This window comes from Tiliqua scincoides, chromosome 5, assembly GCF_035046505.1.
Source record: "Tiliqua scincoides isolate rTilSci1 chromosome 5, rTilSci1.hap2, whole genome shotgun sequence".
Lineage (NCBI taxonomy): Eukaryota > Metazoa > Chordata > Lepidosauria > Squamata > Scincidae > Tiliqua > Tiliqua scincoides.
Genome location: NC_089825.1, coordinates 136,055,510 through 136,081,647, shown reverse-complemented (window position 1 = coordinate 136,081,647; position 26,138 = coordinate 136,055,510). Strand labels below are relative to the sequence as shown.

The following is a 26,138-nucleotide window of genomic DNA, read 5'->3' as shown; positions in this document are numbered from 1 at the left end:
TTTACTAGGGTTGGTAAGTTGGGTAAAATAGTTCGCAGGATGGCCCAGAGAAGGGGACAAACCAAAAAAGAGAGGCGAACAGGTTGGATTTAAGCTAGACAGTAAAGTTGCATATTCTTGCTCCCAAAGTTTAAGTTTAATGAGATGATGGGCTTTTTGAAGGTCCAAATCAGCTAAGAGTTCAGGAGAAAGATCTAAATAAAATAGTTTGTCATCAATGAATTTAAACCAGTTGGATGAAAAAGAGTCTTTTAATAGATCTAAGAGAATAGAATTCGAATGGATATTAAGATGGAGTCTAAGCCAAAACTTAAAAGTGGAAGTCCAAGCTACAGTAGTGGGGAGATGAATACCCAGTTCCAAAATCATAGTGGACAGCCTAATTAAGTTTGGAACTCCAAGAATTCTTCTCAAATATTTAGCAGTTACTTTGTCTATCTCTTGATTAGCTGCTTCAGTCCAAACAGCTACTCCATAAAGTAATTGAGGAAAAATTTGAATTTGGAGAGCAAGAATGGCAGTAGGGATCTACTGGTTGCCCTTATAAAAATGGAATTGGGCAATCACGTTTTGAGATAGCAGAGCTGAAGAGATAGCAGATCTATGATGGTATAGCCAAGAATGTTAATAATGAAAAGTGATTCCTAAAGAATTGGCCTTTTCAGCCACACTAGAAGCTGTTCCAGAACCACCTTTCAGAGCGCAATACCATAGTCTTTCGAGACTGAAGGTTGCCAACACAGAAGTATCTGAAGGATTTAACTTGTTGGAATATTAAGTTATCAATCCTCCAGGGGGATGGAGCCCAGGATTTAGAAAAAACTAAGATCTTTGTTTTTTCAGAATTGATTGACAATAGATTAAGAAGACAATATTCTTGGAAGGAGATCAGCAGTCTGCGAAGACCTAGCTTGGTAATAGATAGTAACACAGCATCATCTGCATATAAAAGGATTGGAATAGGGGTACCATTTAGAGAGGGAGCAGAAATTCCTGAGGAAGGGAGAAAAGAGGGAAGATCAGCAAGATAAAGATTGAATAGAAAAAGAGCGAGAATACAACCCTGTCGGACGCCCTTGCTCACCAGTATACTATCCAACATGGCACCTGAGCGATCCAATCAGATGCGACCGGTGTTAGAAGAGTGTAATTTTTGAATCAAAAAGAGGAGACGGGGGTCAATCCCCCATTTAATCAGTTTCCTCCACAAAATATTCCTGTCAATAGAGTCAAAGGCACCTCTGAGATCGATAAAAGCAGAATAAAGTTTAGTGCCATGATACTCAGATCCTCTTCCTCTGAGGAGCTGGTGGCAGCTGTCCTGTGGCGCACAGGATGCCGCAGCACCAGCTTCAGCACTGTGGCAGTCCCGGCGCAATGGGCAGCTCAGGTTTAGGTTGTAAGTCTTCCTATCAACAGTTCTCCTCTGTTCAAATCAGGCCACAGGATAATGATGTAGCATTTGGGGGAAAAGATGCAGACCAGCAACCCAGCACTGGAGGCCAGGATGGAGATCTCTGCAGCCACCATGTATTTCCCTTTTGTGCTCAGGTAAGCTGGTATAAAGGATAACTAAACACTGCAAAATATCAGCATGCTGAACGTGATGAACTTGGCTTCGTTGAAACTATACGGCAACTTCCTGGCCAGGAAAGCCACACTGAAGCTGATGAGAGCCAGAAAGCCCAGGAAACCCAACACACAGTAAAACATGAGAGTTGAGCCCTCGTTACATTTCAGTACCATTTCTGCAGTCAGTGAGTTTATGTCCAGACTGGGGAATGGAGGGGAACTTGCCAACCACACATTGCAAAGGATGGCTTGAAGAAGGAAGCAGGTGAAAACCACGTAACAGGCCAGTGGTTTCCTCACCCATTTCTTCATCTTGTACAGCGTGATGATGTTTGCATCCCTCATGTCTTGAGGTACTCCACCTTCTCTCCAGCAGAGACAGAGGATTTCATGCAGCTCAGTGACGATGATCTCTTTGCAGCACTTTAGGACTTCAGCAGGGATGCTGTCTTTTCCTGGTGCTTTGCTAAAGGCAAGGGAGTCCAGGGCCACGTGAAGTTCTTCTAGGGTTGGTTCACTGTCAAGCTCCTCCAACACAGGCAGGCACTCAGGCAGGCACTCAATGTTGTTCAGCACTTCTTCGGTGAGCTTCTTCTTTAAGTACCTGGATATTATACCCTCGACTGGTGGGTTTCACAGCGGGAATTGTGGGTTCAAATTATCTGGCCGGCCCGGTCCAATTTGGGCGATTGATCCGATAGTGGGCAATTGATTGCTCTGAGCACAGCTGGGCCGGTGGCAAGGATGTTAGGCGTGCATTGCGTTCGCGCCCCCCCCCCCCCGCTCCTGCTATGAGTTTAACTCTGCGGTGTGGCAAGGCAGGTTGCACTCTTGCACATGTCTGCGGGCAGTGCAATGGCCAGCACTCGGTGTCCGCGTGCCCCAAGTCGGCAGGATTTAGGAGGGGTTTCAGGCTCCAAGCTGAGCATGCCAAAAGTGGGGGCGGTCATCCCCCTCAAGCTGGAAAGATGGCCCACCCTGATTAGAGTAGAGGTGTTGGCTGTATTTTCGAAGGGGTATCCGAAGTTTTAGGATGCTCAATCGTTAGCTGAAGGTTTTGACAAGGGATTTCAGATTCCTGTGCCCCATCCCTCTGGGTCTACCTGAGCTAGGAATCTCCCGTCGGTCAAGGGTATGGAAGGGATAGTTTAAGCTAAGATAGAAAAGGAATGGGGAGCTGGCTGTCTGGCGGGCCCCTTTAAGTCTCCTTCGTTTCCCAATGTTCAGGTGTTCCATTTAGGTGTAGTTCCCAAGAAGGCCCCTGGGACCTTCCGTCTCATTCACCATCTGTCCTACCCTTATGGGGGCTCAGTTAGTGATAGGATCCCTGCACACCTTAGTTCATTACGATATATTCTTTGGACCAAGCTATCGGGGTAGTACATGACTGTGGCCGTGGCGCAGGTTCTTGTGGGACATTTGAATTTTGCCTGCAGGGTAGTTCCCCCTGGCTGGGCCTTTTTGAGGAGGCTGCGTGCCTGCATGGCGGTTATTAAGAACCCTCACCATTGCCTGCAGATCACCCAGGACATGAAGGCAGATTTGGTAATCTGGTTACAGTTTTTGGAGTTTTATAATGATGTATCCTTTTGGCAGCAGGAGAGTTTATTTGGGGCGGAGCTGCAGCTTCACTCTGATGCTGTGGGTGGTTTTTGATTTGGAGTTATTTTAGAGGGAGATGGTGTTCCTCCCTTTGGCCGATACATGGGTTTCAGAAGGGGTTACCGTAGACATGATTTTTTTTTTGGGGGGGGGCTGTTCCCCCTTGCAGCAGCAGTTAATTATGTGCAGAGGAATTTGCCAACTCCACTGTGCGTTTCTGGTGCAACAACCAAGCTGTGGTTTTTGTCGTTAACCAGTAGACGTCCTGGTCCCCATGGGTAATGAGGCTGGTGAGGATTTTTGTTTTGCATTGCCTTAAGATTAACACCTTGTTTTTCGTTAGGCACATCCCGGGTCTTGACAACGGCATAGCCGACGTCCTATCTCGTTTTCAGGTGGAGCGTTTCCAGCAGCTGGCACCAGGGGTGTGGCAGGATCCTGACCCGATGCTCCCTTTGGCTTTGGACCCTTGGCTGTGCAGAGCGCGGCATGTAATTTTGTCTGCGCTTGCGCCTTCTACCTGTCACAGCTATCAAAGTGAGGCAAAGGAATTTGAGGCCTTTAGGGCAGCGCTGGCTTTACCCCAAGTCTGGCCTATTCAGCCAGAACACCTGATGCGGTTCCTTTATACCGGCAGGGCATTAATGTATCTTGTAAGTCTTTATCAGTGTACTTGGCGGCATTGGCATTCTGTGCCAAGGCCTCAGGTTTTGCTGATGCTACTACAGATTTTAGGGTACGCAAGTTCGTTGAGGGTTTCAAGCAAATCTGTACCCCTAAGCCCGACTGGCGTAAGCCCATTACCCCCGGGATTCTAGTCAGGTTGATTAATTGTTTTGTGGTGCTGTGTTCAACTCCTTATGAATCCTTATTGTTTCGAACCGCCAGAATTATCATGTTTTTTGGTGCCTTCCGCCCCAGTGAGGTTTTATGTGCCTCAGCGGGCGACGAGTCTGGAAGAGATTTACAGCTGCAGGATGTACTTATTAAGGCTGTCATGGTCATTATCACCCTCTGTCGTTCGGATACTGATCAGCAGGGGGGGCGGGGGGGTTAAAGTGCGACTGGACCTGGCACAGAGCCTAGCCTTGTGCCCAGTAAAGACACTTCAGTCTTGTTTGGCTGAACATCCTGCGGATCCAGGTGCCTTGTTCTGCCACGTTGATGCCTCACCTGTTATGTTTTTCCAGTTTAGGGTCCTTTTTCGCAGGGCAGTGGCGGACCTTGGGTTTCGGGTGGAAGATTACGGCCTGCACTCTTTCCAGATTGGGACTGCATCGGCTGCAGCTGATATCGACCTCCCAGCCCGGGACATTCAGAGGATTGGCCGTTGGCACTCCTGCGCATTTAAATATTATGTCAGAGAGCCTGACGAGCGCTGAGCAGGATTTGCTTGGATATTTCCCCCTCGCCTGGTGGTAGGGGTGAGGGGTGCTGCAGATACCACAAAAAATTTCTGGGCGCAGCCTGTGACAGCGGTTGGGCGCTCTTTCTACTGGCATTGCCAGGCGTTTATAGTGGCACTGCCCACATGTTCCTGTATTGCATGCTATATTTCCGGGCTTGTCCCGTGACAGCGGTTGGGCACTCTCTTGCTCTGGCTTTGCCAGGTGCTATATAGTTAAGTGATGCATGTTTCTGAAATTGTGATTCCTGTTTTTCCTGTCCACAGGTTCCAGGGCGGGAGCAGTTCAGGTCCTTATCTGCGGCCACTCCATCGTTTTCTGGGCAAGGAAGAGGGCGGCATCCAGTAGCTTTCTCATGCAGTTGCAGCTTGGTTCCTTGGCTACTGTGCATTGGGTTGCACGGCAGGGAATGCTGAAGGATCAGCTTCTTCCTGCTTTTTATGAGTTTGTGCATGCCCATGCCCCGCTTCACATCATCGTTATACATTTGGGAGAGAACGACCTGGGCCAGAGGACGACTCTGTCCTTGAGGCTTCAGGCCTGCAGTGATATTCTCCACATTAATCAGCGTTTTTGCGGGACGGTCATCTTATGGTCTGACCTCTTGCCTCGCAGGGTTTGGCGTTATGCCTCTGATGTTAAAAAGATCGAACTGGCTAGGAAGAAGGTAAATTCTTATGTGAGGTGGGCGGTGCTCCATCACGGAGGCGGTGTCATTTCTCACCTAGGCATCAGCTATGATGCGCCCCAATTGTTCAGAAGCGATGGAGTACACCTTTCGGTGTTGGGCAATGATGTTTTTCTTCTTGAATTGCAACAGGGCCTGCGGAAATTTATTTCCGTGTGGGGCGGTGGGGCCAAGCACTAGGCTGACCCCCCGAGTGGCAGGTGTCGTGCGGGTTTTGGGTAGGTAAGGTCTTCTCGGTGTACACCACAGGGTGGCAAGGGCCGGGTGGACTCCACGCTTGGTCATGCTGGCATTCCCGGCTGGGTGATGCAGGCTGGATGAGCCTCGGCCTGGTGGTAAAGCGCACCGCGGGTTCGCTCGGGTGGCCTGAGCTAGCCTGCCACCCTGGCCCTTCGGGGCGACAATGAAGGGGGCGGCAGGCTTGTACCGACACTGCCCAGAGTCTGGTGTGGTCGCCCAAATCAATATAGGGGGAAGTAGATGGGCAGCTCCGTTTCCCCCATGTAGAACCCGCATGACTTATTTGTTAGGCCCTGTTGCAATCTGAAGTATATTTAAATAGTTAATAAAGTGGCCCTTTGTACCATATGCCCTTGCCTGTGTCTTTATTGGGGGGTGCTGGGTAAACTGGCCATCTGTCATACTTGAGGTTTATGGACAGTACTGTAAGAAAAATGGTTAAGGGTGCAATCCTAACCCCTTACGTCTGTGCTTTCCAGCATTGGCATAGCGTGCCAATGGAAAATGTGCTGCATCCTGCAGTTGGGTGTCACTCACGGAGGCCTCCTCAAAGTAAGGGAATGTTTGTTTCCTTACCTCAGAGCTGCATTGCCCTTATAGTAGTGCTGGAAAGCACTGACATAAGGGGTTAGGATTGCACCATAAAGGTATTACAATGTTATAAGAAAGTATCTTTTTTCTTGTGGAAGACTATGGAGTCCAGCAAAGCCTGAAGACATTTCTTTTTAGACAAGCCTTCTGAGTTCTTGGTCTTTTAAACATCTTTTTAACATCTGGATTTTACAGGCTTGGGGCTTTTATAATTTGTTGCTCCTGATCTTTTTCCTGTAGTAATATTTTATTCCTGGTTTGAAGATGTTTTTAATTGTGAAGTGTTTTTAATGTAATTTGTGTTTTTAATGGTAATTTTATGTTCTTTGTAAGAACATAAGAAGAGCCCTGATGGATCAGGCCATAGGCCCATCTACTCAAACTTCCTGTTTCTCACAGAGGCCCACCAAATGCCCCAGGGAGCACACCTGACAACAAAAGACCTGCATCCTGATGCCCACCCTTGCATCTGACATAGCATCTGACCCATGCATCTGACATTCTAAAATCAGGAGGTTATACATGCACATCATGGCTTGTAACCCGTAATGAATTTTTCCTCCAGAAACTTGTCCAATTCCCTTTTTAAGGCATCCAGGCCAGATGCCGACACCACATCCCGTGGCAAGGAGTTCCACAGACCGACCACACGCTGAGTAAAGAAATATTGAGATTGCATTATAGATGCTGTAACTGTGGCGCCAGGTGGCAGAGGAGTAACACAGGGCATGGGGGGAGGCATTATGGGGCAGGGAGAAGGTGGGGGGAAGGAATGGCAGGTGGAAGGAATGGGGCAGGAGGGGAATGGAAGCAGGCCCTATATCCTGTACGCTTAGTTAATAATAATTAATAAGCAATTTGTTGAGGTAAAGGTAGTGGGGATACCTGAAGCCAGTCCTTTGGTCTGCATGGAAATTTAGCATGGATATCTAAGCATGTTCAGGACATTACCTGCCAAGGCTGATGATTCCTCAGATTCCATTTCTCTCCACACGTCAGCACTCTGTGATTGCATTTGGATGACTGAACGGCATGCAAAGCATGTGCCACAGAATAGACTGCATTATAGATGCTGTAACTGTGGCTGGTCATAAGAACATAAGTACATAAGAACATAAGAACAGCCCCACTGGATCAGGCCATAGGCCCATCTAGTCCAGTTTCCTGTATCCCATCAAATGCCCCAGGGAGCACACAAGACAGCAAGAGACCTGCATCCTGGTGCCTTCCCTTGCATCTGGCATTATGACATAATCCATTTCTAAAATCAGGAGGTTGCGCATACACATCATGGCTTGTACCCAGTAATGGATTTTTCCTCCAGAAATTTGTCCAATCCCCTTTTAAAGGCGTCTAGGGTAGACGCCAGTACCACATCCTGCAGCAAGTAGTTCCACAGACCAACCACACGCTGAGTAAAGAAATGTTTTCTTTTGTCTTTCCTAACCCGCCCAACACTCAATTTTAGTGGATGTCCCCTGGTTCTGGTATTATGTGAGAGTGTAAAGAGCATCTCCCTATCCACTCTGTTCATCCCCTGCATAATTTTGTATGTCTCAATCATGTCCCCCCTCAGGCATCTCTTTTCTAGGCTGAAGAGGCCCAAACGCCATAGCCTTTCCTCATAAGGAAGGTGCCTCAGCCCCGTAATCATCTTAGTTGCTCTCATTTGCACCTTTTCCATTTCCACTATGTCTTTTTTGAGATGCGGCAACCAGAACTGGACACAATACTCCAGGTGTGGCCTTACCATAGATTTGTACAACGGCATTATAATATTAGCCGTTTTGTTCTCAATACCCTTCCTAATGATCCCAAGCATAGAATTGGCCTTCTTCACTGCCGCTGCACATTGGGTCGACACTTTCATAGGCCTGTCCACCACCACCCCAAGATCTCTCTCCTGATCTGTCACAGACAGCTCAGAACCCATCAGCCTATATGTGAAGTTTTGATTTTTTGCCCCAATGTGCATGACTTTACACTTACTGACATTGAAGCACATCTGCCATTTTGCTGCCCATTCTGCCAGTCTGGAGAGATTCTTCTGGAGCTCCTCACAATCACTTCTGGTCTTCACCACTCGGAAAAGTTTGGTGTCGTTCGCAAACTTTGCAACCTCACTGCTTAACCCTGTCTCCAGGTCATTTGTGAAGAGGTTGAAAAGCACCGGTCCCAGGACAGATCCTTGGGGCACACCGCTTTTCACCTCTCTCCATTGTGAAAATTGCCCATTGACACACACTCTCTGTTTCCTGGCCTCCAACCAGTTCTCAATCCACGAGAGGACCTGTCCTCTAATTCCCTGACTGTGGAGTTTTTTCAGTAGCCTTTGGTGAGGGACCGTGTCAAACGCCTTCTGAAAGTCCAGATATATAATGTCCACGGGTTCTCCCACATCCACATGCCTGTTGACCTTTTCAAAGAATTCTATAAGGTTCGTGAGGCAAGACTTACCCTTATAGAAGCCATGCTGATTCTCCCTCAGCAAGGCCTGTTCGTCTATGTGTTTTGAGATCCTATCTTTGATGAGGCATTCCACCATCTTACCCGGTATAGATGTTAGGCTGACTGGCCTATAGTTTCCCGGGTCCCCCCTCTTTCCCTTTTTAAAGATAGGCGTGACATTTGCTCTCCTCCAATCTTCTGGCACCATGGCCGTTTTGAGGGACAAGTTGCATATCTTAGTCAAGAGATCTGCAACTTCATTCTTCAATTCCTTAATAACTCTTGGGTGGATGCCATCAAGGCCCAGTGACTTATTGATCTTTAATTTATCAATGAGGTCTGAAACATCTTCTCTTTTAACCTCTATCTGACTTAACTCCTCGATTAGGAGGGGCCGTTCAGGCAGCGGTATCTGCCCGAGGTCTTCTGCCATGAAGACAGATGCAAAGAACTCATTTAATTTCTCTGCCATCTCTAAGTCTCCTTTTATCTCCCCTTTCCCTCCCTCACCATCCAGAGGGCCAAACGCTTCTTTGGCGGGTTTCCTGCTTCTAATATATAACAAGTATACCAGCAAGAAATTGATTCCTAGGATGTTCATACAAGGGACAACTAAATAAATAGTGAAAGATATCATCGATAACCCCTAGTCCACATAGACAAACTCTTTGATAAAAGGGGGTATTATTATATTTCCCCTCCAACCAGGCTGATGGTATACATTGAAAGTGAAGGGCCGTGAATGCTTTTCGTATCGGAGCAGCAGTTAAATTTATAAAATAATTTACCAAACCAAAAGATGTTTTATAAACATGAAACCAAAATGCAGATGACATTTGGTAAATAATATATCCATCCTCTTAGAATAAAGGCTAATTTTTTCTTTGAGCAACTTCTTGATTTCATTAGTAATAAGAGTAGGAAGGGACTCTACATTGAGTCCATATTCATCCATTATAGGTCTAACCAAATTTGCCCAAGACTCTTGTGCAGGATTTTGAAGTTGTTCTAAAAAACATTTCTTTGGAAGGCGGGAATCATTCATGGAGTTCAATTTTAACCAGTACCTAATGAGTGCAATATGACAGCTAGCTTCAATTGAAATCAATCCCACCTCAGCTCTTAAATATGCAATTGGCGTTGCACGGGGAACAGATAAAAGAGATCGCACCAGGATGAGGTCTCTTGTTATCTGGTGTGCTCCCTGGGGCATTTGGTGGGCCGCTGTGAGATACAGGAAGCTGGACTAGATGGACCTATGGCCTGATCCAATGGGGCTGTTCTTATGTTCTTATGTTCTTATGTATAAAAGAATTCTGGGCCAATTCCAAAATAGGGGACTTTGTATATCCCCAGACCTCAGCCCCATAGGTTATTTGAGGAATTATTTTTTTTTGGCAAACACCTCGACAGCTGGAGCAACTAAACTTCCCCTGTGAACTCTAGTAACTCGAAGTAAAGATTGAGTAGAATGAGTCGCTTTCAAATTAACTGCATTAAAATGGTACTTCCATGAGAGTTGAGCACTAAAATGGAGACCAAGATAACTAAAAGCACCAAGCTGTTCTATAGGTTTTCCATCAAGGTTTCATCTATGAGTTTTTCTGTTCCTCCCAAAAACTACAACTTTAGTTTTGGCATAATTAATAGCCAAATATTCTCTTGTGCAAAACTGACTCAATTTGAGCAAAAGCCTCCGCATACCCACAAGAGTGGTAGAAATCATTGCAATATCATCAGCATATAAAAGAATTGAGAGCTTAACATCCCAAATTGAAGGTGGAAAAAAATCTGGGCCACTCAATTCCTTCACAATATCATTAATATAAAAGTTAAAAAGAAAGGAAGCCAACAGGCATCCCTGCTGAACTCCTGTGTCTACAGGAATTACCTCAGAAAGCAACCCATTCGCCCCTAATCTGACTCTAAGACTGGTGTTTGGATTAAAAACAACAATCTTCTATCAATATTAGTCACGGCCAATTTTTGCCACAAATGGTCTCTATTAATAAGATCAAAAAAATGAGCCATGTATCATCTGCTTCAGGGTAGTTTTGTCCCACTCCCTGGGTTTAGAGAAGGATAGCATTGACAGCATGGGAGAAGGACCAGTTGTGCTACCATTTAACTCTTCCATCCATTCGCTGTCTTATTCTAGGGCACAGAAGCACTTAGTAAAACATCAGAAATTGCGACCAAAACACTTCTGGCTTAGCTCACAATTTAACCCATTCTATGAGCCTATGTCATTGTCAGAACTACTATTCAAGTGTCACTTTCTGATTCATGGCTGTTTTAAATGGCCCTCTGAAAACAGACCACAGGCTTCCAGTCCATGCACCTATTTGGTACAACTGCATTGATGGGGTGGTCATTCAGCCTGAGGGTAGGATTGCAAAAATGTTAGGATAAGTCATTCAGCCCATTTCCACCCTTGGACTGAATGAGTTATCCCAACATTCTTACTTCCAACAGCCAAGCATTCTCTATGTCCCTGGTGCAATCCAATTTCTTCAAACTCTCTGCCATGGGAGGAGTCTGCCCTGATAAATGGTTTGAAAGGATTTCACTCTGTGCAGATGGTTGCATTAATCCTCCCTACCATCTCTGTGATGTCCTAACTACTTTTGAACATGATCTTCTGGATCACCTGGGTATCTGAATTCTGTCTATTAAGAATTCTGTCAAATTCTTCTACCCTTTCCTTAGATAGAATAATGGACATGTAAACATGATCATGTTTACTAAGTATTTCTGACATGATCTTGTTTGTGGATCTTTCTAGAATATTGATCAAAGCATCACCATATGTATAATTTAATGTCCACCCACCCATTCTGAGGAAAACGGTAGGATTCACTAGTTGCCTGTGTTGTGCCACAAAAGTGTGAGCCTTACCCCCACTGATTGGCATTAGATGGGAGACTGTTTCTGCCTGGTTGATAGACATGCACTTTCCATAACTATAACTTGTGGTTCTGTATGTTGAGTTACCTGGCTTTGATCACAACCAGCAGACACGTGCAGGTTGGAGAAGGAATCACAGGATAATAATGGTGAGCACCTGGCAAATGTTTTAAGCAAAGCAAGAAATTTTCACACCACTGTCTCAAGGCTGGATGGTGGAAGGGAAATGGGATGGGACCAACACTATGGTCCTTCACCAACGTCCAAGGCAGGGCAGCCTGAGGAGGGTGATGCTGCCACAAGCAGCATTTGTGAAAGGGCTGGCATTATTTATCTACCGCCCAGAGCTAGAAGGGTCTTGCCGACAAAAGAAAACACTGGGATTATTCCATCCTAGTTTTGTCACAGGTGTCCACACTGTAAAGAGGACTTTCCATAGATCTCCACTTGTATGAATAAAATGGTGACTTGTTTCCAGCTGCCTTGTCTCCTGCCTCTAGCAGAATGGGGGAATTGTTTGCCTTTGACTGGCTGGCATAGTTGCACGACAATTGCCTGTTTTAGCAAATTCGAGTTTGAGCAGGGCAAGTTCTACCTTCTATTGAAGCCCAACTCACAGTACCTTTTCACGCTGCAATTGCACACTTCATTAATGGTCACTATTAGCTTTGTGATGTTCCCATTCAAGTCCACATTTGGGTCTTTTGTCCAATAAACCCAAGAACAGTATCCTTTTTGGAGAGTCTCTACTCCGCCATTGGTGTACACCACTGGTTCCCCAACTTTTTAGAGCCCCTGGAGGCTGTTGTCTGATTTTTCAATGCCAAGGGGTGTGGGCAGCAGTGCTCCCTCCCCAGGTAGCAACTTGCTTAACCCTTGATGCACATAGCCTTGCTATGCACGTCTCTTGCTTTAACCAAACAAGCAGGCAGGCAGCCTCTTGCAATTTATGTTTCTTGTTCTAACAGACAAACAGGTAGGTAGGCTAGAAGGGAAAGTGAACATAAGCAGCAAGTAAACATAGAGGAAGTTCTCCCTTCCTTCTAGATCACCTGCTTGCTTGCCTATTAAAACAAGAGGTTATAGTTTTGCAAGAGGCTGCATAATGCTTGTTTGGTTAAAACAAGAGGCATTTTGCAAGACTGTAATGAGCATCAAGGTAATGGGTGTGGGGAAGTGTGGATAAGAGTATCTACACATACCAGATACACAGATCCCAGGTGGGGGGCAGTGCCCAGGAGAGCGTAGTGAAGGGGGTAAGTTGTACTGGGACCCAGTGCGGAAAGGGGACCCAGGAGTGAAAGGAAGAGACCCAGAAATGTCCTGGGATCTGACATTTTTTTATTTCACCAAGATTTACTCTCTGTGTGGGATGCTGGGGGTGCTCTTGCGGCATAGGTCCCAAGTAGGTCTTTGGCTTGTGAATTCTTTAATCATGTGCAGGAGGTCAGAGACACAGTCACAGTACTACAGCTGATGCAGAAGTTGGTTTTGATGCACACTGCACACTTGCCATTCTAGTGTGAGCCTAAACACAACACCAATTTTCTGCTATATATTTCTATATTTAAAAGGTTTTAGAGAGACCTAGAAGTGTTTGGTTATCTGTATCACTGTACCTAGCTGCAGATGCCACATTAGTGGGTAGACCTGGGCTCTGCGTTGGAAAGCCCAGTAGACCTGGGCTCCAACTGTACTGGCTGTCATCACGCTTGCCTGGTTTATTTTGCTTCCTCTCCTCCCCTGTTGGGAAGGGGCCTAAAAGAAACTTTGACTCCCTGATAAAATTATCCTCGAAGGCCTGAATGTGATTTTGTTCCTTCCAGCTTTGCAGATAAACACTTTGCAAACTATTTCTCTTTAATGGGTGTAACTGTCCTTTCTGATTACTTCAATTTTCAGTTTCCACCTCCTTTTTCCCTCCACCAATTTCTTCAACATGAAGTGGAAGAGGTGCACAGGAGGGAGGCTTCTGGTGGCTTTTCTTCCTGCCAGTCATCACCAGCTAATGAATGTTTTCATGTCCCACTGAATGGGACCAGAGAATTATTCTGCTGAGAGGTTGAGGAACTTGTTTTTTCTTGCGTAACAGACAAAATATAACCCTGAGAGGATGATTATACACCCTGCATTTATCTAATTCTCATTATTTCTGTAAGATCTTCTCCAGGTCCCTTGGGAAATACAGTGGTCAGTACCAAAACAAGAAGACTGGAGGCTGCTGCTTTTAATATCTCCTGTGGCACTCACAGTTGAGGTGAGAGACAGAGAGGGCTTCCTGAGCCTGATTGCTGAAACTTGGCATTTTTTCCCCATTCTGGCTCCAAATAATTTGAGTGAAGCCCAACTGTGCTTCCCACGGATGCGCAAATGTAGGAATGGCAAATTTACTTCTAGAAAGATCTTCATGCAAGATGGTGGCATTTATGACATTAGTATTAGTCCTGTTGCCTCAGACAGTCTGCAAGTTGCCCCTTCGTAAAGGTAGTGTCTGTGAGCCTCTTCCTATTGATCACCAGTATTATCAACCAGGAGACTTTGTCATTGGCAGCATCATTGCTCAGAACTACTTGTTTTTAAATCCAGTAGACTTTGAAAAGTGTCCTTCTCTTGAACTCATTGACGACCTTGTGTAAGGAGTTGCTTTGCTAGCTATATAGATATAATTCATTTTTTTCCAGATAATGATCCACAGATATTCTAAGATGGATAAGCTTTTGCTCTGGTCGATTTTCTGGTTATATAGCAATGTCATTATGATGACTTTTTTGCATGTTTATTTTCCTGAAATATTTTGCATGCAATCTCTCTCAGACTATTTTGGGAGACATCTGGTTGCTAATTGTTAAAAAGGTATTTTTTTCCATACATGCTTTTCTATCCATGCACTATCTGGGAATTTATTTTCAATATTTCAAGTGCTAAATATTTGAAATGCTAAAATAGTTTAGACAATATTTGAGCATTTATTTAATTTTTTATGTTTTACCCACACACCCCAAATAAACACACAAACCAGAGGAGTGGAGTTAAACCAGGCCACTTGGTTTAACTTGGTAATACAATATACAGCAGGGCAAAACTTAGCTTCCCAAAATGTGCGGGTTTCTAACTCTGGGGGAAACTGTTCTAGCCATCTACGTACCTATTAGGGTTCATCTGACTCAAAATTGCACCGAATCCTCAATCAACTTTGCCTGTCAAAGCGAACCCTTATGGGTTGAGGCAGCTGAGCTAGAATTTGCCCACTGGCAAGGGAATAAGGCTTGTTTCCTTCAGGCAACTTGGGGTCAGCCAGCCAGCCTCCTTGAGCTGGGCAAGCATCAGCAGAGTGGTAGTGGCTCACTCTCTGGCCACCTGATGGACACCTGATGACTATTCTTAATACCAGCTAAAGTGACCTAAATGGTGACAAACCTAACTGAAAAAACTGGAATTTCAACTACAGACTGGGTAGGTAGGCAAAAAACCTGCCAATTCAAGCCACAATTAGCAGTAAAAAAAATCCTACCTGGCCTTCAACCAGCAGTGTCAGACTATAGAAAGGGTGGGTGGGAATGTCGGCTAGAGATTATTGAGTCTCTGGGATGCACCTGCCCCTGGCCAGAAAGAGTGTCCTGCCTCCCCAGGATCTTCTCCCAGTCAGGGGACACCTTTGACTTGCATGCATGAGGTAGGGTGGGAAAAAGATGCCAAATTTGTAGAGTTTGTTTCAGAATTGTGGTGTTAAATATTGTGAATGTTTGTATATTGGTTTTAACTAGAAGCTTCCAAAGTAGTTCTACTGCTTCATATAAAGCCCAAAGTTCTGTTTTGTATAACAATGCCAATTCACACTTCCCCGGAATAGGACCGTGCACTGCATGGAAATAATATTGGGAATGCCATGTTCTGAAGCAGGGGTCCTTTAATGCATCATACAACTGTCATTGCAGGGTAGTGACTCAACTTTACCAACACATCATGGCCTTGGTCTTTGCTGTTGGTGAGCTGAATGAAAATCCCCAGATCTTACCCAACATCACCCTTGGTTTCAGCATCTATAATAGCCTTTTAAGTGTAGTCTGGATCTACCATGCATCTCTGGAACTCCTCTCCACACATGGTGGATTCATCCCGAACTACAAGTGTGATATCCAGAACTATCCAGAAGCCATCATCGGCGGACCTAACTCTGAACTTCAGCGCCACATGGCAAACATTCTCAGCATCTACAAGATTCCACAAGTAAGGTGTGCTTTTGGAGCACATGAGATCTAGATGCCCAACGGCGGAGTTCTCTTGTGTGTATGTTTGTGTATGTGTTTCTAACAGTGCATAGTACCCTGTTTCTAAAAAGCAACTTGCAATCTGTATTCTATGGCGTGTGTGATGCTGGCTGAGGGAGTCAATATTTGCATTCCTGGACAAATTTTTGTTGTCAGTTATGTAGGTCGTTATGACTGTGAAATTTCAAAAAATGCACCAACACACTATTACATTTTTTAAAGCTAGGAATAAATGAATAGAAGAACAAGGACAGAACAGATTGTTCTTTTCAAAAAAGAGCAGACAGTTACAAGATGTTTGCTAAATGTTCACTAAAGACAGAATATGGCAGGTTCTATCCTAGCTGATATATGGGGACAAGCATCACCACTTACAACTGCATCACTATAGCTCACATGCAAAGTAGTTTTAACTTGAGCTTTTTTCAAAAATAATATTTTATAATATTTTATTTAGTTCATATATGGCTCTGCTCCAGTGATGGATCACCAGATGGAAGCTGCTTTCTTCCACCGCCTGTTCCCAAATGGAGCTCATCAATATAGGGGGATTCTTCACTTACTTCTTCATTTCAGATGGATATGGATTGGGGTGATCTATTTAGATGATGTCCTTGGAGAGAAGTTTATACGATATGTGCTTCCCATGTTTTCCCAAAGTGGTATTTGTGTTGAGTTTGCAGAAAGATTTCCACCACCCAATTTTTCAAATAACATTGCTGAAGAAGCGGACAACTGGCTTGGGCTATACAATATTGTCATGGGAAGCACTGCCAATGTAGTAGTCATACATGGGGAAATTCAGACCACAATAATCTTGAGAGTGATGCTTGAAATGCCTGCATTAGAGGATATACCCATGAAGAGAAATAGCAAAGTCTGGGTTATGACAGCCCAAATGGATCTAATATTACTCCCATTTCAAAGAAGCTGGGGCATCCACTTCATCCACGGTGCTCTATCCTTTGCCATTCATTCAGAGCAGGTGACAGGATTCAGCACATTTCTCCGTAACAGAAAACCAGCCTCGGACAAAGGAGATGGTTTTATCAGAGCGTTATGGGAACAGGCATTTGGCTGTGTGTTCCCCAACGCCAAGGTGGATGAGGAAATTTGCACAGGGGAGGAGAAGCTGGAGACTTTGCCCGGCTCTGTTTTTGAAATGAGCATGTCCAGCCACAGTTACAGCATCTATAATGCAGTCTGTTCTGTGGCACATGCTTTGCATGCCATTCAGTCATCCAAATTCAAACACAGAGAGATGACCAATGAAAAGAGATGGAATCTGAAAAATCATCAGCCTTGGCAGGTAATGTCCTGAGCAGACTCAGATGGTGCAGAAGGGCTCATCCTTGCCATGCGTACCCCAGATCCTAGGTCACATAGAAACATCTCTTTTCAGAAAGATATCTATGTGCCAGGTCTTTACTTGGTTCCATGTTAGAACTAATTGGTGATCCTGTTCATAGTAATTTCAAAATGGACTTGTTTAATTTGGCTAGATCTGATTACTTTAACTTTGTTTTACAGTCTTTTCAAGTTCCTAGTTACCAATATATGGATTACCAATAACACTGCATATTCTTGTTTGATCACCTTCTACAGTTTTTTACTCTTATTTTTCCCCCTATTGGCACTGTACATTAGTTCATGACAATTAATAAACAACTTGTTGAGGTCAAGGTAATGGGGACACCTCAAGTCACAAATGACTGCAATTGGTATATCTGCAATTGGTATATGTTATTCATATAATTTTAGAGGTTTTGTGGCACTTAATTTTTGCTACTACTCGGAATTCCTCTACACTTGTCCTCAATCAGGCTTTTAAGCAAAGAACTGTCCATCTGGCAGGTGACCAGTTTATTGTATGTTTGCATCGTTTTGTACAGCTTGTGATTTTTCCCTAGCTCCACGACTTCCTGAGAAGTTTCTCCTTCAACAATAGCGCAGGGGAAAAGGTTTCCTTTGATCAGGATGGAAATTTAGTTACTGGATTCGATATTATCAACTGGGTCACATTCCCAAACCAGTCCTTTCGTAGAGTCAAAGTTGGGATGATAGAGCCCTGGGCTTCAGAAGACATCTTGCTTTCTATTGATGATGATGCCATTGTGTGGCCCAGCAGATTTAACCAGGTAAAGTTTGCTGTATGTGGGGACTCTCCAGTTATTTGCAACATGTTTAAAATAAAATAAATTTTATAAAGATCCACTATTCAGACTCTAGGCAGTGCTCTTTCTGTTTCCTGTCAGCCAGGGGAGGTTCATTGCAGTAATTATTTCCAATCCTAAATATTCAATTAGCTAACTTGAAACCATTTTGAAGCCATTTTGCTTGTGGAGGTAACAAAAGGTCAGGATAGGAATATAGCATACTTGCTCACACATGTGCTACTGGCATTGACCCTTCCTGCCCCCATTCCACTTCTTGCCATTCAAGAGCACTTGCCATTCAGCCCAGGAAAGTGTTTACTTTTTTTTTGTTCTTGTAGGTGTAGTTGGGGCAACCCAAGTCTCCAAAACTTTCCTCACACCTTTCCCAGAAACCGTTCTTGATCTCCATGCACACCTGTGCTTGTTTGAACAACCATCCAAATGTCCTTCTTCTGAAGGCTAACGTATCCTGCTCTTTCATCTGTGGACAGGCACAGCCCCTTTCTCTTTGCAATGAGAATTGTCACCCAGGGTACAGAAGGACCAAGAAGGAAGATAAACCATTTTGCTGCTATGATTGCCTTCCCTGCCCAGAAGGAAAAATTTCAAATGAGAAGGGTAAGAAATGGAATGTATGGAGTTTACCTGATACTGTGTAGTATACATTGGGTCCTCTGAATCCACTGGGTATCTGCTTCAGGACGCCCCATGGATACCAAATTCCACAAATAATTAAATCCATGGGGGGGGGAGGAGAAAGCTCAGTGCTTCAGTTACTTATCTGGGGAAGTACCCAGGGCCTAGCACAGGGGTCGGCAACCTTAAACTCTCAAAGAGCCATTTGGACCCATTTTCCGGAGGAAAAATAACCTCAGGAGCCACAAAACCCTTTTGACATCTAAAATGAAGATAACACTGCATATATAGTTTTGTTTTTTTTTCACCTTTATGCTCTTATAGGTCCCATTTTAATAATGTAGCCCCCTCTTGTAGCTTTTAGTTAGTTTTGTCATACATTCTTGTCCTGTGTTTTCAGACAACTGGTCCTCTATGGTGTTTTGCCTGATTCCAAGCCAATACTCTGCCTGGAGAATTAGGCACACTTTAAGCAAATTAGCTCCCCTTCTTTCCCCCAACAAATGACCCTGGTTCTGCCCTGCAGTCCTGCTAGACCCCACCTCCAGGGTAGTTCGCCTGTTCAACCTGAAGAGGTCCTCTCTCCTGCCAGCAGCCTCCCACCACTACAGCAGACCCTGGGTCCTCAGCAGGTCTTGGGCACAGCAGCCACACACCAAACTCCAGTGTCTCCAGCCGTCCATTAGTCACAAAGTCAGTCAGAGCATCCAGGGCAGAGTCCAAAGTCAATAAGCCAAGTGCTCCTTATATCCCTGAGGGCCCTATTGCCTTCAAGTGGCTGCAGCTGTGCAGCACACTCTGCTGGATGCCCAGGCCTTACCCTTAAAGGGGCCACTGCTGACACCACATCTACCTCCTCACCAGATCTTCCAGGATTCCAATACATATGTCGGTTATGACATCTGCTTATCTTACATGGATACTAAAGAACTCCCCCCACCTTCCAGAGGCACCCTGCTGGAAGGAAAAAAGGACACAAACTCCAGAGAAGAAGCCAGAGCTGGGGGGGAAGGTGGGGGGGCAACCACAGGCCAGCTTCTGCCCTGCCTGCCTGCCCTCCCTCACTCACTCAGGCTGCAACCCTCTCCACACTATCCTGGGAGTAAGCCCCATTGGCTACAATGGGACTTCTGAGCAGACAAGTTTGTTGGAGCTCTCAAGCTGCAGTCCTCTCCACACTTTCCTGGGAGGAAGCCTCACTGACTACTTGTGAGTAGACCTGCATAGGAGGGGGCTGAGGCTGCAGCCCTCCACACCTTCCTGGGAGGAAGCCCCACTGACTACAGTGGGGCTTGCTTGTGAGTAGACCTGCACAGGAGGAGGCTGAGGATACAGGCCTCCACACCTTCTTAGGAGTAGCCCAAGGACTACATCGGGGCTTACTCTGGAACAGACCTGCGCAGGCTCCCACTCACCTGTCCTTGCGCTTGGCCTTGAGCAGGCTTCAAGGCTGCCATCCCAGGCACCCTTTCCTGGGAGTAAGCTTCATCCTCTGTAATGGGGCTTACAACTGAGTAGACACGCGTAGGAGGAGGTGCCAAGGCTGCCATCCCAGGCACCCTTTCCTGGGAGTAAGCTTCATCCCCTGTAATGGGGCTTACTACTGAGTAGTCACACAGGATGTCTCCTCTGCTGTGGAGGAAAAGCCTCTCCTTGCACTGAGTGGGGACCTGCTCAGGGAAAGTCCGGCTGCAAGGGCTTGCAATGGCTGAGGAGGAAGGCGGCTCAGGATTGGCTGGTGGTCAGCCAGTGAAGGGCCCTGAGCCATTCCAACAGAAAAAGCCAGGAGCCTGCTGGATGCTGATTGGCTGAGCCTGCTGGAGAGTTGGGGAAGGGGAAAACAGGGACCTTAAGACTGCAGAGTGGGCAAAATTGAAAAGGGAAACCAATGTGGGGCAGGTAGGGGTGAAGGGAGAGGAGAGCAGTGAGCTCAGGGGGTGGAGGGAAGCAGCCTGCCCTCCCAACACAGGTGGCTCCTGTCACACTCTTTGCCACTTTCACCGGGAAGAGCCGCAGCAGACAGCTGAAAGAGCCACATGCGGCTCTAGAGCCGCAGGTTGCCAACCCCTGGCCTAGCAGAAGGGGGTAAAGGGGGTAATTTGTACCCAGGCCCAGAGTCAAAAGGGGGACCCAGGAGCCAAAGGGGGGACCCAGAAATTTCCTGGGATCTGACACTTTCCTGTCTGCTGGAGACACTACCATGACTGGAGATGCTGGGGACACTACTGATGCCAAATGGGTGGGTATACCTGGACTCCAAAGACTTTTCCAGCTGTCTCTACCTTCCCCTCACCCTTCTTTGCCCCTCCCTGCCCCTATGCTGTTTGCCCATCACCACCCTCCCCCGCTGTGTTTCACTCTTCTCTCTTGGCAAAGGGGCCTAAAAGAATCTTAGTACAACCTGATAAAATTCCTCTCAGAAGTCCTGGAAGTACCTCAGATGGTTGCGCATGGCCACCCACCCTCTTGAGAAGCCTCCTGGAGGTGACATCTGGAACGTCAATGAGAACCGAAGTTACTTCCAGTCGTGTCTCTGGGCCGAGGCATTCTGAGGTGCAGGGAGGTTGCATGTAGCCTCCCTGTGCATCAGAACAACTCTCTGATGAGACCAAGAGCCATTTCCTGTTGCATCAAGGTGGTCCTCTGAGGAACCTCAGCCAGAGGCTCGGTATCTGGATACTCAAATCCTTGGATGCCAAACCCAAGACAAAGAGGACCCACTGCATTGATGATGATTGTCATAATGCTGAAAAATGTGTCCGTGATTCAGTGCTGTTCACTGAAACTAAGAGGATGACCCTACTTCCCTGATATGAAAAACACAATATTCCAGTCTATCCAGACAAGGGGAGGTAGAGATCAACCCTGACATTTGATATTGAGAGATAGAATAACCTTCTTTGTTTGCACCACTGGTGTCATGAATTGAGTTCTAAACCAGAATGAAAATAGAGCAATGTTTTCTTTGCATAGTCAACTTGCCATGCTCATTCAGGTCTTTATAATATTCCATTTTATGAGTACAATGAACCACACATTGGGGTACTGTATTGAAAACCATGCTTTGTTTTCCAGACACGGTTCACTGTTTTCAGTGCCCAGAAGATCACTATCCAAACAATGAGAAGGATTTGTGCATTCCAAAATACATTGTATACATGTCTTACGGAGAACCTCTGGGGATGAGTTTAGCCATCTTTGTTCTCATCTTTTCTTTTGTCACTGCTGTGGTGGTGGGGATTTTCATTAAGCACAAGGACACTCCCATTGTCAAAGCCAACAACCGGAATCTCACCTACACTCTTCTCATCTCCCTCCTGCTCTGTTTTCTTTGTGCTTTACTGTTCATTGGCAAACCTGAGATGGTGTCGTGTCTCCTTCAACAGACTGCATTTGGTGTCATCTTCTCAGTGGCCGTTTCTTGCGTATTGGCCAAAACCATGATTGTGGTTCTTGCTTTCATTGCCACCAAACCAGGTTCTAAGATGAAGAAATGGGTGAGGAAACCACTGGCCTGTTACGTGGTTTTCACCTGCTTCCTTCTTCAAGCCATCCTTTGCACTGTGTGGTTGGCAAGTTCCCCTCCATTCCCCAGTCTGGACATGAACTCACTGAATGCAGAAATGGTACTGAAATGTAACGAGGGCTCAAATTTCATGTTTTACTGTGTGTTGGGCTTCCTGGGCTTCCTGGCTCTCATCAGCTTCAGTGTGGCTTTCCTGGCCAGGAAGTTGCCGGACAGTTTCAATGAAGCCAAGTTCATCACCTTCAGCATGCTGATATTTTGCAGTGTTTGGTTATCCTTTGTTCCAGCTTACCTGAGTACGAAAGGGAAATACACGGTGGCTGTGGAGATCTTCTCCATCCTGGCCTCCAGTGCTGGGTTGCTGATCTGCATCTTTTCCCCCAAATGCTATACTATTGTAGTGCGGCCTGATTTGAACAGAAGAGAACAACTGATAAGAAGATTTAAGTAACCCCCCCCCCAAAAAAAAAGAAAATTCAACTAAATTTAATACTGATTCCCACTGCATACAGTTGAAATTGCTAATCTACACACATTCATAAATCTTTGAAGCTACATCCCTGTGTTGCTTTTCTGTTGAGGAATGCAGTCCCACATTTATGTATCAATGTAGTGGAAATGACATCTTTAATCTAGGAATTATCCTACTTTAATGCACAATATTTACATTGCTCAAACCTCTTAAATAAAATTAATGGCGGGAAATCTATGAAATATTTCACTTTCTTAGCCATGGAGGGTTATATTTTAACACTTTGCCGAAATCTGTTTCATAATTGTTTTGATCCTTCGTCAAATTTAGGGAACCTTGATCTGTATGAAAAGGAAGAACAAGAAATGGTGCCAAACAGTAAATTTGGAATGTATTAATTAGTCAATCACCTGTTCTCTCTGTAGTTCTGGCTCACAATGAATGGTTCATCTCAACATTCTTTCTCCTAAGAACCAGACAGGCTTATATGCCCCGGTCATTCGTGGTGGACGCAGACTAATCCTGCCATAGAGGGGAGTCTGTATAAGTAGTTCAGAGGATTTCATACCTGAGAATTTACAGGTGACTTTTGGATGTGCTTTGCCTGAGAGCTCATTAATGGTGTTTCTGGCATACTCATGCATTAGCGTCCAGTGGCGTAGCTAATGATCGTGTAGCCCCGGAAGTGATGTCACAACCAGAAGTGATGTCATGCCTGAGCATTTTTAAAAGTGAAAATTGGGGGAATACCTGACTTCCCCCCCCAGGAGCTTGCCACTCACTTGCTCTTTTGCCCCCCCCCCTCCAGTCAGTAGCATAACATACAGCCCAATCCTATCCACGCTTTCCTGGGAGTAAGCCCCATTGACTGTAATGGGACGTACTTCCGAGCAGACACACACAGGATTGAGCTGTAAGGTGTCTATCTGCTACCTGGAGTGAAAGAAGATTTGTAGCCCCCCCCCCCCACCAGACAAAACAAAATTTAATTTAGTTAATCAATAAAAATTGTGCTCCTGATTGGTTCGAGACACTGTGCTGGGGTAAAGAGGGATGGTTATTCTCCCCCTGCTAATTATAAGAGGGGCACCACTTGAAAAAGTGCCTTTTTACCCAGTTAGCAGGGGTAATTCTACTATCATACATGGAAATGTGAGCTGGCTCATATTATCACCTTTTTGGAGTGGGCAAAGGGAGGTGCTCCAAGATGGCTACCGAAGCAGCTGTGTGCTCCGGTATGCTCCGGTTTTTAATTCTATTTATTGGTTTTAACTATTGTTTTATCGAGAACCACCATGGCAGTTTGGTCTGTGAAGGTGTCCTCCTCCAGTTCCTGACTTAAGGTATCTTCTTGGCTGCTTTTTGAAGCTTCCTTATTAGTAATTCTGATATCTGCACTCCCGGTTCAAATGGGAAGAAAACACCAACTTTCCTTGGAGAATCCTGACCTTGGGTCTCCTCCCTCAGCCTTTAAACAACCTAAACAGTCTAAACTTGAGGATTTTTTTTAACCTACAAGGAGTCCCTCCCATGTTCCTCATGTAGAGGCTGATACAGACTTCCTGAGGACTACTGACTATACACGCATCTCCCCTCTCACCAGATCTCTGATTAGAGACCTGATTGATTATCAGGGTTGGGACCCTCCAAGTATTAGGGAAGCTTTGCCAGACTCTGGCACTACAGAACTATTATTGCAACAATTTACTTCTATTTCTCTGGATGTGAAGAAAATCCTCAAATATTTAGAGAATATTCTGCTTCTCTTAAAGGACCAGACTCCAAATTATGTGAATCCTTACCTGCACCTTTGTAAATCTAGCTCTACCTTTAAACCCTCAGAGCCTCAGGCTTTTCTTCCTCCCCCAGAAGAGCCTTTTCTTCCACCATCTGGAATTTCTGCTACCAAGCTTATATTGGACCCCAAGAGTGTTGCCTTTTAAGTACATTGTCATCCAAGACATCATCCGGACTGGACACAGCTCAAACAGTGGCGTTATTTCGGAAATTCCTCTAAATATTGATGTTGATGTATCGTTTCAATGACTACTGAATCTTTCTTCACTCCCCTCACCTTCTGGATCTCCCTCCAAGTCTTCACTTCGCCACCCAGTAAGTCAGCTTAAATCAGGAGCTACATTTAAATCTGAGCTCTGTCAGCCTGTCAACCGGATCACAGAAAGGAGTCTACCGTTGCCCGTGGAGAGGCCACATCTATCTTTTGCATCTCAAAGTCCTCCTGAAATTATATATTGCGATTCCGGTTTGACTACTCCGGAACCTAAAAGGCCTTCATCTATAGTGCCAATTATCCTTGATACTTTAAATGTTATTTCTTGGAACATTGCTGGCTGGATTCATAAATCCATGGACAATTATTTTAAAGACTTTTGCTCTCGATTTGACATAATCGCTTTTCAAGAGACCTGGCTATTGCCGGCAGCATCTCCTTCCATTCCTGGTCATACTGCCTTTGTTAAACCAGCTACCAAATCCTTGTCTGGCAGAAGGGCTATGGGAGGTCTAGCTACTTTAGTCTCTACCCATAAAACTTTAAAGACAGAAGTTCTAGACATTCTTCCTAGCTTAAATATTTTGGCCATATTTGTGTCCTGGTCTCCCTCCTTTAAATTCATTTTGTTGAATGTATATTGTCCCCCTAAGGATTTGCACTGTCCTGAGATTTCTACGTTGGCTGCTTTGGATCAGGTGATGTCGGAACTGTCTGAGGAATATCCTGGTCTCCCTGTTTTATTAGTCAGGGATATGAATGCCAGAATGGGGAAAAATAACACCATCATGGGAGATAAACTGGCCCTAACTCCAGAAGAGATTATTTATCACCCAGAGAGATTCTCATTTGATGCTGGAGTAAACAAAGCCGGCATAACTCTATTCTGATTTATAAATACCACCTCCTATATGCAACGGCTTAACTCCAGACCCTGACTCTGCTTCTTTTACCTTTTCTGGCCATAGCGGCAATAGTGTCATCGACTATATGGTGGTTTCATCTACCTTTTTGCCCTACTTTCAGTCCTTCAAGGTCCTATGTAGGCCAGAAAGCGATCACATGAAGGGTGATCTCTTTCAATCTCTTTGGTTATTTCCTTGCCCTCAGGCAATCAGGTAAATAATAAAGAATCAAAAGTCTCCCCTTTATTGCTATGCGAAAGAAGACTCCGTTGGTCAGATAAACTTCAGGACCAAGTATCTTGTCTTCTGGGACCCACTACTCTGTTATCGCTCAGAGCAGGGGTGCTCAATAGGTCGATCGCAGGCTTCTCTCCCATCCACACATCCCTGGGAGTGAGCCCCGTTGACTGTACTGGGGCTGACTCATGAGTAGACCTGGAGAGGAGCCGCTGGCAGGCTTCTCTCTCGTCCACACATCCCTGGGGGTGAGCCCTGTCCTGGAAGTGACACTCCCTGGGAGTGATGCATCCCTGGGAGAGTGCTCCTGTCCACACATCCCTGGGAGTGAGCCCTGTTGACTCTACTGGGGCTGACTCGTGAGTAGACCTGGAGAGGAGCCACTGGCAGGCTTCTCTCCCATCCACACATCCCTGGGAGTGAGCCCTGTTGACTCTACTGGGGCTGACTGACCTTTTCCCTGTTTTTGCAGT

At 45.4% G+C, this 26,138-nt stretch overlaps 1 protein-coding gene across 1 annotated transcript in view; it reads left to right on the top strand.

Annotated features, from left to right (window-relative positions):
* The window catches only part of LOC136653742 (vomeronasal type-2 receptor 26-like), a 23,241-nt gene extending 750 nt beyond the window's left edge, over positions 1-22,491 (top strand). The window contains exons 2-10 of the mRNA XM_066630622.1: positions 3,518-3,665; positions 4,365-4,503; positions 4,847-5,247; positions 13,911-14,086; positions 15,390-15,681; positions 16,180-17,031; positions 17,633-17,860; positions 18,370-18,496; positions 21,590-22,491. Coding sequence (XP_066486719.1) covers positions 3,518-3,665; positions 4,365-4,503; positions 4,847-5,247; positions 13,911-14,086; positions 15,390-15,681; positions 16,180-17,031; positions 17,633-17,860; positions 18,370-18,496; positions 21,590-22,491 — 3,265 coding nt within the window. The remainder of the gene's footprint in view (positions 1-3,517; positions 3,666-4,364; positions 4,504-4,846; positions 5,248-13,910; positions 14,087-15,389; positions 15,682-16,179; positions 17,032-17,632; positions 17,861-18,369; positions 18,497-21,589) is intronic.
* Positions 22,492-26,138: the final 3,647 nt, after the last annotated feature.